The sequence below is a fragment of the Lagopus muta genome, chromosome 3 (assembly GCF_023343835.1).
Source record: "Lagopus muta isolate bLagMut1 chromosome 3, bLagMut1 primary, whole genome shotgun sequence".
NCBI classification, from domain to species: Eukaryota; Metazoa; Chordata; class Aves; order Galliformes; family Phasianidae; genus Lagopus; species Lagopus muta.
Genome location: NC_064435.1, coordinates 23,391,861 through 23,410,166, shown reverse-complemented (window position 1 = coordinate 23,410,166; position 18,306 = coordinate 23,391,861). Strand labels below are relative to the sequence as shown.

Sequence of the window (18,306 nt, the reverse complement as noted above, 5' to 3'; positions counted from 1 at the left end):
CGTGCCTGGAGGTACCTCGATTGCGCGTGCCCGACACGAGCCGGGCGGGAGGCACTGATGTGCGCACGCGTGCTGTGTCCTGCGGGGCCGTTGCGATGTAGCGCCACACACAACATGGTGGAAGAGTTGTGTCGGATGGCGACGACACGCAGCCGTCAAGCACGAGCGGCTGCAAAAGTAACCTCGCCCTTCTTACGACAGCGGGCTGAGGGGCGGTGGCAGCAGTCCTGAGGGACTGAGGCGGCGGCGGGAGGCCTGGGCGGGCTCGGCCCATATAGCCGTAACGGCCGTTACGCCCGCAGCGGCCGTCCTGTGGCGCAGCTGGAGCGCGCTGCTAAGGGACGGGGCGTTGCGCGGAGATCGGCGGCCGCGTGCGGGCCTGGTGCTGGGAGCACTGTGTCCGTGCTCGGAGGCCCCGAGGAGGCGGCGGGAAGATGCCGGTATGTGGGGGCGGGGCGGGGTTCTCCGATGTGTGTGGGCAGGGGCAGCGCCAGCCGTCTGTAGCCTGCCCGAACCCGGCCCCTTCTCTCACCTGTGCTCTGAATTCGTCGGGTGGCTTGTACTGAGGAGCATAGACCTTGTGAAGCTCGTGGCCTGTCCTGCCCCACTTCCGTGGTCACCGGAGCTTTTCCTGAACCGTTTACATGACACTCGAGTCCGAGCTGTTTCGTGTGGTCACTCGTCTGCACCGGGTGAGGAAAGGGCTGCGTTAAATGTTAAAAGCTCCGTCGATTCAAGGCGGGAACAGGAGGGAAATGAAAGGATAGGGCTTGGCTGAGGCTGCTGCAGAGTGCTGTCAAATACGAGGTTTGGCAGTTTGCTCTTCAAACAGGCTGCTTACCGAGTGTGATAGTGTGGGAATGGAGTGTTGTTTCTGCATTTGATATTAAAAGGGGCAATTGGTTTGAAGAAGTAGAACATAATGTATTTGTGTTCTGTAACTTACCCTTAGAAATAGTTGATCTAAGAAGTAAAAATACTGTATGTGTTAGCAGCATGTTTTAGAAATATTATCACTGAATTGTGTGATTCATTCTTTCTTGCAGAACTGTAATAGATGTTAAATGTTCCAAACAATGTGAGTATAGTGTTAGGGATTAGAAAACATATTGTAGGATTGTTCTGTTAAGATACAAAACTCCCAGCAAAAGAAGAGCAGATTTAGCAAGCATCAAAGAAGCTAGGGCTTCTACACAAGGCCGGACTGTCTCTGTGAAAAGACTGGGACGTGACAGGCAAGCACCAAGGTACTCCCCTCTGTGCTTCTCCCGAGCTTATCTTTGTGGAAGGAAGGACAAGCAGATATCCACAAAACGATCAAGTGTGGAATAAGTTAATTAATTAATTACAGATTTACGCTTAGGCAGCAAAGATTTGGGTTTGTCCGGTGTTTGCATGTTGAGTGAAGCGTCGAGAAGATTGTGAATCTAAAGTACTCAGCCAATGAGGAGCTAGGGGAGAAAGAGATAAGTGTTAGGCAATAGGAAATAAAAGATGTAACACTGTTTTCTGGGTGCTCTCCTGCTTGCAGGAGGCTCGCCATTGCAATTGCGAATAAAATCTGCTTTATCAGAGATACTGTCCTGATAAATTATTTGGATACTTCCAACAGCAGTGGCAGGAGTGAGAGTTTGTGCAGACACTGCTGAACAGATGCGTCTGCTTCTTTGGCCATTAATGCTACCATAAACTGCCTTACAGTTGCACAAGGCATCCTGAAACATGGTTTTTGTATACCAGGATTTAAAAGCACAGTGCATATTTGTGAAAACAGGTGGTGAAGCAGCAGCATGTTAAATGTCACCTCGTTACTGGGCCCTGTGTAAGTTATTTGTACTTCCACTCGTTCTGGAAGTGTTATACCAATGGTGCACATCTGTAGTTCTGTCATGATACCACACAGCCCTTCTAACTGCTTTTGTTTTGCCACAGGGAAAGAAAGAATGTTTAATAAAATCAGAAACTACTGTAAAAGAAAAAAAAAAAGAAGCATTTCACTAATGGCATCGCTGTCCTAATTTTATGATGGAGTAGCTTTGATTAGTTCCAGTTATTTGGCAAGATTTATCATTATGTTATTGGGAGCTGTATCCCGTCTGTATTTTCCTTGCAGCTGTACCCACAGTCTGAAGGCAGAGCAGACCATAGCTTGAAGCTGGCTTCAAGCTTCATCTGCCTAATGAACAGCATGAGACAGCAACTCCTGAAGGAATGAATTCATATCTGTGCTGCTTTTGGCTGGGATGGAGTTAATGTTCTTAATAGCAGCTGGTAGGGTACTGTGGTTTATATGTGTGGTGAAGACAGTGTTGTTAATACATAGGTAGTTTAGTTGTTGCTGAGCAGCGCTTACACTGCATCAGGGTCTTTTTTGTTTCAGCTTGCAGCAGAGAAGGCTTTGAGGAGAGCTGGTAGTGGCCTTTCAGTATCTAAAGGGGGGCTTTAAAAAAGAAGGGTATAGACTCTTTAGCAAGGTCTGTTGTGGTAGGACAGGGGGAAATGGTTTCAAACTAAAAGAGGGAAGATTTAGGTTGGATATAGGAAAAAAGTTTTTTCTACAATAAGAGTAATGAAGCACTAAAACAGGTTGCCCAGAGATGTAATGGATGTCCTGTCCTTAGAGACATTCAAGGTCAGGCTGGACCAGGCTTAGAGTACCTGCTGTAGCTGTCGGTGTTCTGGTGTTCCTGTTCATTCTGACTTTGACTGAATGGCCTTTAAGGGTCCCTTCCAACTTAAACAATTCTATGATTCAGTTTCATGCTGCCTCACCAGCAAGAAGCTGGGAGGTGCACCAGGAGCTGGAAGGGGGCACAGCCAAACCCCAACTGACCCAAACTGTCCAAAGGGGTATTCCAAGCCCATTGGGTTATGCTCAGCAGGGAGAAGCAAGGGGAGTGTTTGCCAGGGCTGCTGTTGCTCAGGGACTGACGAGCTATCAATATGCTGGTGCTGAGCAATTGTGCTTATGTTGCTTGTATTCCTTGTTTTTTTTTCTCTTAGTGTTCTGTTTTTAGGGTTTTTTTCCTCGCTTCATTTTTTCCTTATTAATTTGCCTTTATCTAAATCCCCACATATTCTCACTTTTACCTGTCCCATCATTTTGCTGTGGGGGAAGTAGGCAAGAAGCTGCATGGTGCTTAGCAGCTCACTGGGGTTAAACCCCAGCACTGGGAGAGATTGTTGCACGTCAGAAACTATGAAGAGAAAAAATACATTTGAAACAATGAAAAGAAAATACCATGTAACAGTTGTTGTTTTTCCGCCTTCCAGATTTGGCACCTACAGATTCCAGGTTTCCTTGGAGACAACGCTGCTGGTAATTGTCAGGTGATGGGAAAAATTCAGGACCAGAGGAAGCAGACAAGGCAAGGTCTGGAAATGTTATTGGAGTGTAAGAAGGTGGTGATGCCAAATGTAGTTTCTAGGTACAAACCAAAAGGAGTGTGAAATCTGTGAATTGTAATAGTAGTGGAAGAAGAGGTTTTGAGGTCAAAGAGAAAAGAGAAATTGCTTTAGAGAGAACAGAAATTGAAGGTGGTGATTTGTTGCGGCAGAAGTACTGACTAAAACCATCTGTACTGCTGTAGTGTGTGCCATGTAAATCTGCCTGATCTTCTCCCCAGTGTCTTGAAGATTGAATGTTTGGAGATCAGCAGCGTGAGCAAGCTGTAGCTTACAGCATCCATAATTGCAGTAGAAAAGAATCTGTAGAGTTACAGAATTACATGGAGTTCCCAGAACATATCTTGTACCTCTGTGAAAGTTTTCGAAAAGCTGAATCTCCTGACATCAACAAGCTAAATCAAAATGTGAGCCTCACAATTCAAATCACAGAACATATATGTTCCATTTAACAGTCCTCTGGTGTAAGCATACTGTACGTTTCAATGCTTTCATCAGTATTGGGAGCTAGAACTTGGCTTCACATTCTGCTACTATTAGCATTGTTCTCCTGTTCCTAACTTCCCCCTGTTCCCTTCTGTCCTCACAGTGACAGCTCTGTGCAAACATAGTGCTTGTTTTGTTTACCCTGAACTGGCACAGCCCTGAATTTCCTGTTTTTGCAGAAGAGCTCTAAAAGCACGCGGGGAAACAACAGTATGAAGAGAACTGTTTATCATCTTCCTAATACAGTATTTTCTTGAGCACACTTTTCTAAAACATAAAACATCCATGCTGTGACCAAAGGATTGGCATATCAATGATGCCTACAGGTTTCATTTGTATATATCGTGGATAGCAACATAGCCAGAGAAGCACAGAGCTGAGTGCACTCTGAAAATCTGCTTGTGATCTTGTCAAGGGCCTGTGGATTGCACTGTGTGCTGCTGTGGCTGTGCTGTAAGTGTGCCAGTAGAAAGAAAACACAGTGTGAGAACTGTAGCAGGTGATGTGTTTCATGTTTGGTAATGTACATGCTTACTTGTGCTATGCTCACTGCAGGTTTTATTAGCTTTAATCTTAGTAAGCACCCTGTTAACACAAGTAGATAGTATGTTTTGCTACTCAGATATGAAAGATGTTCCAAATTCCAGATTTATGATGTATTAATTAAAAGAAATTGCAAAGCTGTTTTGTTTTTGTGTTTGTTTTTTTTTTTTTTTTAATCAGAGAATAGAATACTAGAATTGCTCAGGTTGGAAAAGACCTCAAAGATCAAGTCCAACCATAACCTAGCCGTACTACCCTAACACGAAGTTACAACAGTTCTTTCATAAAATAAACACCTACACGCACACACACACCACAAAATCTATTAAAATTGCACAGATGACATCTACACTTCTTTCCCCACAATAAGGTCAGTGCCTTGGAAAGACTTCTCTCATCCTTACACTTGATCAGTGCTTGCAGAAAGGTCCGGTCCCACGTTCACTGGTCAGCCACATATTTTATTTTGCTTTCTAGCAACTTAGATGAGTTAATTTGAGCTGGTACTGCTCAGAAACACTGCCTTTATTATTATGGTCATGGAGTTTTTTTTTTCCTTCAGTGCAAAATATGACTCTAGTCCTTAGAGATCTGCGGTGTTCTTCAGTAGGTCTAATTCCAGTTGAGAGCAGTGTAGATGAATAAATCAGAACTGCCTAGCTAACACATTCTCTTTGAATCTTCTATTACAATAACTAGATGTAGACCCTTGGGATTTAAGTGATGACTTCATTTGTAATTTTTTAAGTGAGCAACCTTAGTTATATTGTGTATTGGAACAATGTTTTTAATCAGTTCTGTGAACTTGACTGTGATGCTTCTGTTTTGAAAATGAGCTGTATGTCCTGCCTGGATGGAGCTGAGTTAAATAAAGTTTCAAAACTGTACAGAATATTATTTTACCAGATTTCAACTGTGTATTTCAATATAACTGAATTCTGTTAACTTCAATCCTACGAATGAGTCTGTAAGGGTTTGAAATGAAATGCTGGCTGGGTGTTTGTGTTTGCAGTATGTGTCAGCATCAGTAATAACTGAAAGACTGATTTTTGTGTGTATGTTGTTTTTTGTTGGTTTTTTTTCCTGGTCTAATCAGATCTCTTGTGTTGAATTGTAGGCTTTGGAAGCTGTTAGGGCAGCATTCCATTCAACATCTGGCTGATTAAACATAAGACTCATTAACTTAGGAAGCACAACTGAGCCTTTTTCTTTCCAATTTTTCTCATAGGCATAATAAAGCAGTGAAGAGAAACTGAAGGAAGCATTGTATATCTTGCTGATGAGAAAACTGATTCTGCAGTAATTGGGCAAACTAAATATATGTGTAGCAAAATCTAAAAAGGTAGGATATTCTCATTTATTGTTTTATTTAAAAAACCTGATAGCTAATTAAAAACTGTTCTGAGTTTACAAAAGTAATTTTGTATGTTAAGGAGGAAGGCAAAATCTAACACTTTCTCTTAAGTGAGTTCTGTAGAGTTTTAGCAAATTCTAATAGGCTTCTCTTGGAAGGATTTTGGTGAAGATAGATTGCTTCTTAGTTCTTCTTCACAAACCTTTTAAGTCATTTTAAAAGGAACCCTGTTTCATAAAATAAATCCAGTAGGAGAGAATAATAGTAGCTTTCCATGATTTCAGGGCTAGCTGAAGTCTTGGCTTTTTCTTCCTGAATATTAAGCATTCCTCTAGACATATGGAGATTTTGTGCTGTTCTCCTTGTAATGAGAGTCTACAACTATTAGAGAACCTTCGTCTTCCTTTTTTCTTCAGTAAGAAAGCAACACGTTAAGTCATGTGCAGTTCAAAATGCCCAGTGTGCTGGCTGATAGTAGCACGGCTGTGGCTTGTAGGGTCCCTGTTCTGTAAGTTTGTTAGGCATCATATAGAAGGCCTATATTATATAGATGGAATGCAAACACTTTTGAATTTCTTTAATATTTCTGCTTCAGATAGAATTTGAGTAAACAGGAGCTTTGTGTTTCATGGTGGCTCCTAGAAGTGTGTTTTATAATAGAGTTTGGGATGCATCCACTGAAGTCTTTGCTTTCAGGCTTCAGGCATCCTTGATATAAAATGAGGATGCTGATATCCAGCACTACAGTCCTCCAGTTCTCAATTAAATCTTGAAGTCTGTAGCGTATTCTCACCAGCTCTGTATTTGCTTTAAGATCTCTGTATTTCTAGAATTGCATCCAGGCTGTTGTGTAGTAGATTCTGAACAGCCTGCTTTATTCTCTTTGTTAACAGCTTGGAAGTGCTTGGAAAGCATGGGTTACGATATTGAACGTTTTGTTGGCTACGTTAATGAAGGGCTCCTGTGCTCCATCTGCCGTGATGTGTTGGAAGATCCACTACAGGCTCCTTGTGAACATGCTTTCTGTACTGCTTGTATACATGGCTGGCTTGTTCATCACAGTAACTGCCCCGAAGACAGACAAGTGATTGATGTCTCTGTGCTAAGACCTCTGTACAGGTATGCAGTAGTCTCATTGTATGTTGGAATTGTATGAATTTAGGATTTTTCAATTTTTCTTGCATAGATTCATCTCTTTTCACCTACTGTGACTCAAAGTTGTCTTGACCCAACATATCTGTGGTAGAAAGTGATCACTTCCTTGAAGCCATTAGCATTTTCTATTTGTTATAACCACCTTTTGAGATACTGAGATTTCTAAACAAAGAGAACACTGATTTTTGTTCTCCACCTTTGCATATCTTGAGTGCAAGTTCTAGACACCTGTCTGGATATTATTCTGAACATCTACAGCAGCAAAATTTTCCCAAACAGTTTTAGAGAAAGCAGGCTAAACAGTACCCTAAAGTATTTTCAGTTTCCATTATGTCTCCCAGGTTCTTCATAGAATCATAGAATGGCCTGGGTTGAAAAGGACCACAAAGATCATCCAGTTTCAACCCCCTGCTATGTGCAGGGTCACCAACCACCAGACCAGGCTGCCCAGAGCCACATCCAGCCTGGCCTTGAATGCCTCGAGAGATGGGGCATCCACAACCTCCTTGGGCAACCTGTTCCAGTGTGTCACCACCCTCTGTGTGGAAAAACTTCCTCCTAATATCTGACCTAAACCTCCCCTGTTTCAGTTCAAAACTATTCCCCCTTGTTCTATCACTATCCACCCTCGTAAACAGTCACAGTAAACAGTTCTCAGGATTAACAGTCACTAAGCATTGTATATCTATTATTTTTCTTTTTACTCTTATAATTGTTTATTGCCAGTAGTCACAGTTTTATCCCTTGACACTGCTTGGTGTGTAACTCCTAAATTGTCTGTCTTACGCAGATTAAGTAAGGTTGTGTTTAAAATCTGCAGCCACAGGCATTGGGTTTAACTCCTTTAGTGCTGAGAGTATTGAGAGGTTAGCTGTATGGAAAGCTGAAGTATACCATAGGCAGTGGCAATGAAGGAGTAGCCAAAGTATTTGGGAATACAGCTAAGCTAGTGAAAATAGTTGAAAATAGTCAAAAATAACTAATTTATTTGCACATTTAATTTTGGCAACTGAATTTCTCATTTAATATTGTTTCTTTTGTTAGCTTGTTCATTTCCAAAATTGTCACTTGAATGCTTAAAATATATATATATGGAAACTGATTCTTCGTAAGTTTTCCTGATTACAATTTGAATCTTGATTTGTCTTCACACAGCGGAAAATTAATATTTTTTCAATAATTTTCTGTCTTAAGAATAATTCTTTTTTTATATGCGTAGGTATATGAAAAATGATCTAAATCGTCTTCAACTCCATTGCAAAAACAGGGAGTGTGGCTGTGAAATGGTTTGCTCCCTCGAGTCTATAGACCGGCATGAGAGGGAGTGTGAATACAGTCAGATACCCTGCTCCAATGCTGGTGAGTAACAGTCAAAGAAGTTCATCTTTTCTGTTCAGCAGATGTGTTTTCCATCTTCCAGTCAACAGAATGGCAGTGATGGCCATTCATTTTTAAACTGGAATCCAAGTGTTTATTGAGATCTACTTTTTGCAGCAGACTTTTCTGAAGAGAACTCATTACCCATTTATGGCAATCGTGGCCATTAGCAACAAATTCTTATCCAGGTACTAACCAAATGAAGGAGAGCAGTGAATCTCAAAGTTCTGAAGATTGAGCAGCACGTTTGTGTGGCTTTCTGTCAGTTTGTCAGATTGCCTTTCAGTGGCAGTGGTTCATTAAAATATGACATTTGACTTCTGTCACACTGATTTGAACAGCTGGTTTTCCTGCTGCATCTGCAGCCATTCACCATCTCTTGACTTTAACAGAGAAGTATCCTGGGAATGGGATTTTTAACTAAATCTTTAGTGGAGTTGAGATGTTTGTGTTACGGTCTCTGAAGCAAACCTGTGCTTCCTGAGGAAGGAACATACTTTTAAAAATAAATGTACTGTTAACATTTCCCAGCTGATTTGATTCAAAGTGTGATGTGTTTCTAGAAATACTTAAATTTCTGATTAAAGAGGTTAAGAGCATAGTTGAGTCTGCCACTGTAATTTATTGGGAGGATTTTGAGGTGCTAGAGTTGCTCCAGGAGAAGTTAGAAGCCTATTAGAAGTCTCAGCAGTGACTGTTGCAAATGCACTTTTCTCTTTCTGCAGAAACAGTAATGTTTAATGAGCTGCTGCATCTTGTCTCTGTTGTGTGGTACCAATGTGTGAGCACATGTAAACCTATTGGATAGACATAAGACTGACCAGTGATCAGGAAAACAGTCTCACCACTGTTGTACAACCTGTCCTTGGACTCTTTTTTTCTAAATGTGACACCTTATTTATTTATACATTTACATTCTTCATCCATCCCATTCATTACAAGCTGTTAGTCTTGTCCTGCTATCAGAGTTGTCATTACTGAAGTAGCTTTAATGGCAGACCAATGGCAGAAATCTTTACAAAAGAATACTCCTTAATTAAAAGTAAATGTTTTAATAAGAGTCTGTATTATGTGTGTTATAACTATTGTACTTTATGCTCTAAAGAATATGCTTTTTCCCACATTTGAGCAGATTGACAGTTGCTTATCTCATGATATTACAACTTCATTACTCACTTAAATGGTTATTAATGAAAATGCTTCTGTTAGGTGTAAGTGGTTGGCTTATCTTCTTGTTCCCTGTTCAGGCTGCACAGTTCAGATTGAGCGACGTAACCTTGATGGCCACTTGGCAGTGTGTGAATATCGGAGCCGAGAGTGCCCCAATGGTTGTGGGTACACCATCCTCAGTGCAGAAGACACACAGCATAATTGTGTAGCGGAGCTGAGAACTGAGCTAGAACTACTTCGGTACATATCTTCTGTTTCTTTGGTGTTTGTGTTTGTCTGGGCCTAAAATCACTGCATAAAGCACTTCACATTACTAGCACTGGGTTCTGGTATGTGTTAAATAGTCCTTTAATTGATTAATACTAGAGGCACAGGGTATTATTTGTCTGTGCAGGCTTAAATTCTTACTGTTTTGATTGTTTTTTTTCTGTTACTTATTTGTCCAAGTTATTACAAATCCTGAAATACCATTGGTTACAGCTGAACAAAAGTGAGCTGGCTGTATAAACTGGCAAAATACCTGCCAAGAACTGGCCAGAAGTTGGCAATTTCCTTTTTCCATTGGTGTGATATAGATTCAAATCCACACTGTTTAATTATTTCTCTTCAATTTCTGCAAATCGTCCTGAAGATAAAAATGTTTTGATTATTTTGTTAGGTACAGACCAGTAGATTTATGTAAATGGGAGGGGAGCCAACTCTTTGCAGTGGCAGGTAATAGCAGGACAAAGGGAAATGATCTTAAGTTGAAAAAGGGAAGCTTTAGGTTGGATGTCAGGGAGAAACTCTTTTCTATGAGAGTGGTGAGGTGCTGGAACAGGCTGCCCAGAGAGGTTGTGGATGCCACATCCCTGGAGGTGTTCAAGGCCAGGTTGGATGGGGCCCTGGGCAGCCTGGTCTAGCATTAAATGTGAAGGTTAGTGGCCCTGCCTGTAGCAGGGGGTTGGAGATTCATGATCCTTGAGGTCCTTTCTAATTTGGTCCATTCTATTATTTAACTTCATAGAATCTTATTTCAATTAAAACCATGGCATAACAGTTGGTCAATATGAATCTTCTTAGCAGCATTCTCTTATTTCCTCTTATATGTTTCTGTAGCTTTTCCTTTCCATGATATTCCAACTGGAATATCTTTGTTTCTTTGCTTGTTGGATGTTTTTTTTTCCTTTGTGTTTCCTTCCTATTTTTAATCTTTTGATTCTGGTAATCTTGTGCTCCTGAACGTTGCTGTGCAGTCTGGCTCAGATCCATTTTAAAGTCATTGAGACATGAGGAATTGAGGTACCTGGTTACTGAACTCAAAAGGTTAATGTAGTAACAGTGAATTTTTGGCAGTTGATGTGTGTGGCAGTTGACAGATTCTGCTGTCATTTATTGTCTTCTTTAAAATGACAAGGTGACATGTTTAGCAATACAGTAGTATTTACATTTCTTTTTTTATCTTGACTACATAAGCTCAGAAATAAGTATATTCTGCAGGCAGTAAATTATTTAAAGTCATAAATATCTGATCTCTAACTCATAGAATTACTTCACAAATGTGATACGTTTGTCCCCTATAACACTGTATGATAAGCACCAAGAATGTGTCACTGAAGACAATTTATGGATGGTATAATTTATAATTTAATAATTTTATAATTTATAATTCTTATAATTTATGGTATCATGTCTCCAGAGAGATGTCCTGTACAGATCAGGCTGGCTGCCTGCAAAAAGTTTTTCTGGAATTTGAAATATTTTTGTTTCACCCGTGTTAACAAGGCTTAAAAAGGAGAAATGCGTTTTTAGGTCAGAAATGATCTGCAGAGTGGAGGAAGCAAAACATGAGATGGAGTCGAGATTAGATTCACAAAGAAGACATATGGTCCAAAAAGAAAGTGTTCTGCAAAATGAAATTGAGGAGCTCAAGGTATGATCTTTTGGTACCCCAACCCCTTACAGCAGTGTAGCAATTAGCTCTTCCCAGAAAGTCTTCTCTTTTGTACATACAGGGCCTCAGATAGAAGCAAGTTTTATGAAATATAGACACCAAAATGTGCCAGCACGGCCCTTTGCCTGGGCTAATCAGCTCTGTTAGGAAGCAGACTCAATGTTGGTTTTATGCAGTTTATCTGCTTCAAATTAATTTGGAGCTAACCTGAATATCGCTGTACAAGCACTGCATTGTTTGATGCGCACATAACCTGTCAGCAGATAATTTCTACAGTCTGAAACTAGGGCATACGTCACAAATCAAATGTGATTAAATAGCTGGCCCCTTTTTAGTGCTTTTCAAAGTGTCTTAATCCAGTGCTGACACAGAGCCCTACTGCAGACAATGGTGTTTATGCTGTACTTCTGATCAAAAGGTTGGAAAGCTCCAGTGTAAATCAAATAAAATAACCAGGAGGGCTGTGTTGTCTTTTGATACATCCAATCTTATATTATATCATGGAGTCATGATCATTAAAGCCCAAAAGAATGGAAATGCTGTAGAGGTTTTCGTTTTCAAGAATTTAAAAATAAAATGAAGTAAGAATGTATCTGAACGTAACCAAAATGTTACTGTGGTTGGGGTCTTGACATACCAAGTTTAAGCAGCAACCAGGTAAATCCACACACAGTTTAAAATATTTCATATTTTTGCACTTGAAGGAAAACTGTGGGAATTTTTGAGAAAAGACCCTTCTTAGATGAAGGTCGGTGCTGGGTTGTGTCTTAAATTGTTTACATTTCTTCTGCTCACAACAGCAGTCGCCGATTTCAGTGTTGTCAGTTTATAATCCATTCCCTTATGTGCATGAGCTGCTCAGCATTGTTACACCGTCGTCAGAGAAGTTCATGCATTGCAGTAAACCGATACCTGCGTTTCAGAGTCAGATGTCACGAGTGATGTCGGATGTGCGTTCCCTCATGGCCGCAGAGCGACAGCATCGACAAGAACTGGAGCAAGCAGAGCTGGAGAAACGGGAACTGATGGAGCTGCTGAGGGGGCTGCAGAAGGACTGTCGGTTAAGCACTGCAGAGGGAAGCAGGAAGACAACAAACTTCCGCCCCCTGACGCGACTAGAGAGTGCAAAACGAAAACCTAGGGAAGTTACAGTTATCTAAACACAAGTAAGCTCAAAAAGCATTTTCTTCTAGTTTCTGTGACCATCTGGCAAACTTTTCTACTCTCCATGAGTGATTGGTAAATTATTTCTGGTACGCTCACTTTCTTGGTAAAAACTTTCTTTCCTCTTGGGCCATAGAAACAAACGGGAGAGTTTTTTCTTATGGGATATGGAGCATTAAACCCAGTGTAAGGACTTTCAGCTATATGTTATCATAAAGAAAGGGGAAATTCATTGATTTGTATCTCTTCAGTGTGTCATTTATAGAGTTATTTCAAGCCTGAAGATCAGAATTAGTCAAATACTTAAAGATTTTTTCCTTTCCAATCCGTTATTGTCCAAGTCTAGTTTATGCATGGACTTGAAAAAGAAAGAAAATGGGATTATTGGTAATGACATTTGAGATCTACTTAATTTGGGGAGAGTCAGTAATACAAGTTAATGGATTGTTTTGTTGTTTTTTGTATAGTCTGTGGGAGGTATATGAGGTATATTTCAAAGGTGAAAAGAAAGCACTTTAAATTCTAATTCTACCACTGTGTAAGAGCTCCAAGTAAGGATGACAACCTCAGAGCTCCTCTGACTTCCCAATCTTGAGAGATACACGCTTAGGAGATATGTACCAAAGCCCAAGGTAATAGCATCCCCTAAAAACTTCTGTATAGATCTGTGTAACGTGGGGTTTGTGGGGGAAAGGCCTTGCATTTTATGTAACTATTTGGAGATTTTTTATGTAAAAGTATCAGATTTCTACCAGGTCCTTTAAGCCTAAGCTCAGTCCCTTAAGTACTCTTAAAGAGATACATACATACTTTGAGTTTCTGATTTTCTTTTGGTAGATTTAAGGCTACTTGTACATTAATGTCACAACAGAGGGCTATTTGCACAGTGGCTACTTGGAATGTTTTTATTAGGGCCCAAGTCTGCAGCTGTGTAAGAGCTAGGACTTTACAACAGGGGTACAAATACTGAATGAAGGGGGCATATGCCTGTAAAGGCTGTGATATTCATGGGAAAGAAATCTGTACAGTTTGAAGACTCATCCCTATACTTCTCACAAAGCCTGTTTGTGTTGATTTCAGTGCTATAACTAAGCCATATTCTGTCTCCTGGTGCAGCTCTTCAGTGGAATAATTAGGAAAGAACCTGGCCTCCTGCTTACTGAGTACTTTAAATCATTTTTCAGGAAAGCTGGGTGCAGGCACAACAGTCTTCATAACCTCCCTCTCTAGAAAACATACATTTCTGTGTCTAACTTCCTGTCCCTCAGATCAACACTTTTATGGCTAAAAACATAACCAAAGAGAGAGATTGCAACCTTCTTTAGCACATACATTACATGAGGACTTGTGGTCAGTTTTCTTAATTTTGGGCAGTAATAAATCCTTCTAACTTGCTTTTCCTTCAGTACAGCTGAAACAACTGCACACATCTTCCATTTTTGTGCATTTAAAACCAACAAGTAATTCTCCTGTAAAGATTTTCTTTTGTTTTGCAGCTATTCACAGGATGACCAAATATTTATTTGGTTTTCAGTTTACTCTTTTTATATCCTAGGTTGAACTACAGTCATTGACAGTATCTAAGTCATTGTTAGCAGTCTCTTCCAGCTCATGACATAGCACCTCTCTCAAGCAGCCATATTGAACAAAGTGAAAGTAGTTATAATTTGGGAAGATTCACACCAAACATTCAGTGGTCGATTCCCGTATCAGTGTGCATATCAGAGCTGTAGATAGAAACTAAGAATGCTTTTATTACCTCGTGTTCTAGGTAAGGAAGCTTTTAGTGTCTGTTTTTTTTCTTTGGTGCCTGTTCACACTAACATTCACACTAATTTTGAAGCTTCTAAGCAACATCAGATTTCATGCTGTTGGGATCAGTATATTTGCAGGATGTGATTTTCTGTGTTCTGTAGTTGTGTGGTTGTGTGATGTGGCTTCAACTATCTTGCTTAATGTGAAAGAAGAAAATTCCTTCTAAATCCTGCGGAACTCAGATGGGCTGGATCATCCTTCCTGGTTTGGAGTGCAGTGATAATATCTTCCATTCTGAACAGGGGGGGAAAAAAAAAACCAAGGAACTAGCTCTGTGCTTTTCTCTTAATGAGATCTCTGTGTTTGTTCTAAGAATTTCACCCACTGATTTTATCACTGAATTCCTTCTAGTATAGGAGAAAGGGTTTATTTAATATTTGCTGAGCAGTTGGGCTACTGTTTGTCCCCTAAGTTACATACGTGGAGTTGTGTGAGAAAACACATCTTAGGAGGTAAAGCTGACTTTCTGCTGCACAATCTATGGAGCTTCTATTTGCCAGCTGTGGGGGGTCTGAACTTCCAGTGTTAAAGTGGGGCAGTGCTTTGAGCCCACTTGCTGCTGGAATGACCTCTCAGCTTGGGTCTCCTTGAGCTGAAAGAAAGCATGTAGGTATTTTAAATGGGGTTATACCAGCTGATAGCATTGGTTCCTTCCAGATATTTAAGGCTGATCCTGCTACTCAATGATGGCAACTTGTCTACACTTCAGATGTTCCTCTACTAGGGAGCCACACGCAGGGCAGTCTATGTTGAACATGGTCATCGGTTTACCTGTTCCTTAAAATTAACTAGACTGAAATGAAACAGCCTGTTATAATAATATCCAGTTTTACCTTTTCCAGCCTCATGTGTTACGCAGCTGATAGTAGCAGCTAGCAGAAGCAAGGAATTTTTTATTCTTTCTTTCGATTCTCATAAAAGGGTTAAGTAAGGGTCCAAATATTGTAGTAGATATTGTAAGTGAAGGTGCTTACTTAGAAGTGCTTCTTGTGACTGGGAACAAGGGTGTTAAATATTCTCATAGTACATCACAACACAACGAATTCCATTTCCTCACAGTTGGAACTGTGCTGAGAGCACACTGAACAGTTACTCAAGTGGACCAGTAGCCATGCAAGCAGCTGTACTTAGCAGCTACAACAGAGAGCAAAGGCTGGGGGGGAGAGAGGCTGGAAAGAAGGAACTGCAGACTTCTTTGTGTCTGCAGAAGCTCATCCTGAGAGCAGTTATGTGGCAACAGCAGCCTCTGCAGCAGCTGGCTTACCAACAAGGAATGCTGCCTTGGGGCATCACAATTACTGTACCTTACAATTAAAGGGAGATTAAGTCTGTGTTTCCAGCTAAATGCAATAGTACCAAACCTGCAAGAGTCTCAGACAAAACTCAGAGAGAGCAAGTTAGTAAGTGAGATTACAAGGAGCAAATCCTTATCCTACATTAAATTGGGTGTAAATAAGAGTAGGGATGTATTAAAGAGATTAACACCTTTGAAGTGAATGGAAATGTTTGGCTTTGAAAGAAAGGTCAACATTTACCTATTTATTCTGAAGACTTGCAAGATACCAGTTAAAAGTATTTTGAAATTAGTTCCCTTAAACTGACTTCTCCACTTGAGCTGTCAAATTCAAGCCTAAATATTGCTTCCTCTGTTTCCTTCATGGTTAAAGCTACGTTCTCATTCTCCTGCATTCCTCTTAAAGCAAAGCTCGTCAGAGGTCTCAGAGTTGAACCACTGCTCCCAGGATCACTTTACTTTACTTGGAAATAGTTGGGAGTGCTTCTGTTAAGTTTAGCTGACTTACAATGGAGAACCATGCATCTGAGTCAGATACAGGAGTTACAAAGCAGAATTCTGCTGGCCTTACTCATAAAGATGGCAGGTTTTAGTACAACGCTAGTACTGGATTAACAGTCCTTTATAAAGGAGGTTTGCTTAACACTACAGAATCACAGAATGGCCGAAGGTTAGTGCGGACCTCTGGAGGCCATCTGATCTACGTCCCTGTTCAAGCATGGGACACCCAGTGCAGGGTGCCCAGGGCCACATCTGCAAATGCAGGAGCCTCTTGTCAGGGCAGGAGGGAATGCAATTACACATGCAAACAAAATACCAAATACAGTGGAGAATTTTGACTGGATTAGGTGTTTAAATCTGAAATGCTTTTAAGCATTGGGTGCTTTTTAGAAGTTCAGTGTGTTAATAGACCTCAGTTCCTACAGTATATAGAATCAACAGTCTCACAGATTACATTTTCCATACATTGCCCTCTTGGACGTTTCTGGTATGGTGCTTTTCTACAGCTGTCTTAAAAGTGCTGGGTAGTATTTAAAAGGGGCAGTGCTGGCCTTTCCTTTCTTGTGTACTGCTCACAGGACGAAGTACGGTAGGTCAGGGAGATTTAACCACAGATGGATGCCTTTATAAAGACCTACAACTCTATGCAACTTTATATATTAACAAATAAACACTGAATTGTCTTCCAGCATTATGGTTCACTGCCAGCCTAGTTACATTTTCTACCTTTATAAGTACAAGGACAAAACAGTGCTTAACAGACCTTAATCTCTAGTCTGTAAAAAAACAGTATTTGTATCACTTTGAAGTACAGTTTGTATAAAAGTTGAACTAATAAAGGGTTATACCATAAGTAATGCAACTTTTGTTCATTTCTTTCTGTTACAGAAGTTGGAGTATCTGCTTGATCAGATGAAATAGGGTACTGCAGCCATGCTGTATGCGCAGCGCAGGCAGTCACGAAGAAACTATGAGACAGTCAGTGTGTTAGAACTGTTAAGACTATATCCACCAGTAGCAAGCGTTTTGCCAAACAGGGAATACACAGCAATAAACAAAGTAAGCATTTGCTCAAACAGTAAAACCCTTCCCATGGATTTTTCTCCAGCCTTAACTCGGTTTCTGAATAGTGCAGCCCTTATGAAAGAGAGAAGAGCTAGCAACTGGACTAAAGAATGTGACAGTCCAGTTCTGCAAAGGACAGCATGGTAACAAACTGGCATACAGGGAAAAATGAATTCACCATCCATCAAGTAAAGAATTTCATCCTTAATGCAAGTTTTTTGTACTTGCTGCAAGAACCCATTTGGGCTATGGTCAGGAAACAAGAAAACTCAGAAGTTGTAAGCTAGGTATGTATGTATGCTAGATATATTGGTCTGGTGGTTGGTGACCTTGCACTTAGCAGCGGGGTTGAAACTGGATGATCATTGTGGGCCTTTTCAACCCAGGCCATTCTATGATTCATTCTGTGATTTGCTTAAACAATAGCAGTCAGGATAGAGGGCACTCCAGTGCAAGATTTAGTTTCATACAGTACTCTGCATTATCCCAAGCATGTTCTGTTACCTGATGGGAGTTACCCAGCAGGGAAAAGGCTGCAAACTTGCATATGACAACTGCAGATGGTATTTGCTCATATCTCGCCGACAACACACTTATCTGCCTAGGCACAGCCATGTTTCAGGCAGAACAGAAATAATAATAATAAAGGTGGTGTAGCTGCTGAAGATTTTGGAAACTTGTCTCACCCTTACCCTGTAATAATATGCATTTGACTGTGCCTCACTAATCCATTGACTAAACCAAGGCAATTCTTCCAAATCTCAGCTGGCAGAACAGCCATTAATGACCATCTCCTTTCCTTACCCAACTCCTGGCACATGGTTTGTGTACTCAGCCCCAGGACTGAGGAGGAAGAATTGTATCACACTGTGGATCTGTTCCACATTCTTGCTCATCCCAGGTGTTTCGTTCATTGGCTGGATGTACAACTACTGAAGAGTGTTTTGACACTGGCATTAGCTCCACTTAGGAAACAGAACTTGAATGCTTATTTTTGGGCACGGTATAGAAAGCAAAATTTAATGCTTAGAATGCTATTTACTC

The 18,306-nt window shown here is 40.6% G+C and overlaps 1 protein-coding gene across 2 annotated transcripts; it reads left to right on the top strand.

Annotated features, from left to right (window-relative positions):
- The first annotated feature begins 70 nt into the window (after nucleotides 1-70).
- On the top strand, nucleotides 71-18,235 carry LOC125690622 (RING finger protein 151-like). 2 transcript variants are annotated; one of them, XM_048939174.1, is made up of 9 exons: nucleotides 71-440; nucleotides 3,274-3,373; nucleotides 5,663-5,776; nucleotides 6,682-6,907; nucleotides 8,163-8,302; nucleotides 9,568-9,730; nucleotides 11,282-11,402; nucleotides 12,347-12,589; nucleotides 17,086-18,235. In XM_048939174.1, the coding sequence occupies exons 4-8, from the start codon at nucleotides 6,702-6,704 to the stop codon at nucleotides 12,581-12,583; spliced, it is 867 nt and encodes a 288-aa protein (XP_048795131.1). In that variant the 5' UTR covers nucleotides 71-440; nucleotides 3,274-3,373; nucleotides 5,663-5,776; nucleotides 6,682-6,701; the 3' UTR covers nucleotides 12,584-12,589; nucleotides 17,086-18,235. The 2 variants fall into 2 exon arrangements, with proteins under 2 accessions (XP_048795131.1, XP_048795130.1); XM_048939173.1 differs by lacking the exon at nucleotides 17,086-18,235 and having other exon boundaries at nucleotides 12,347-17,059.
- Nucleotides 18,236-18,306: the final 71 nt, after the last annotated feature.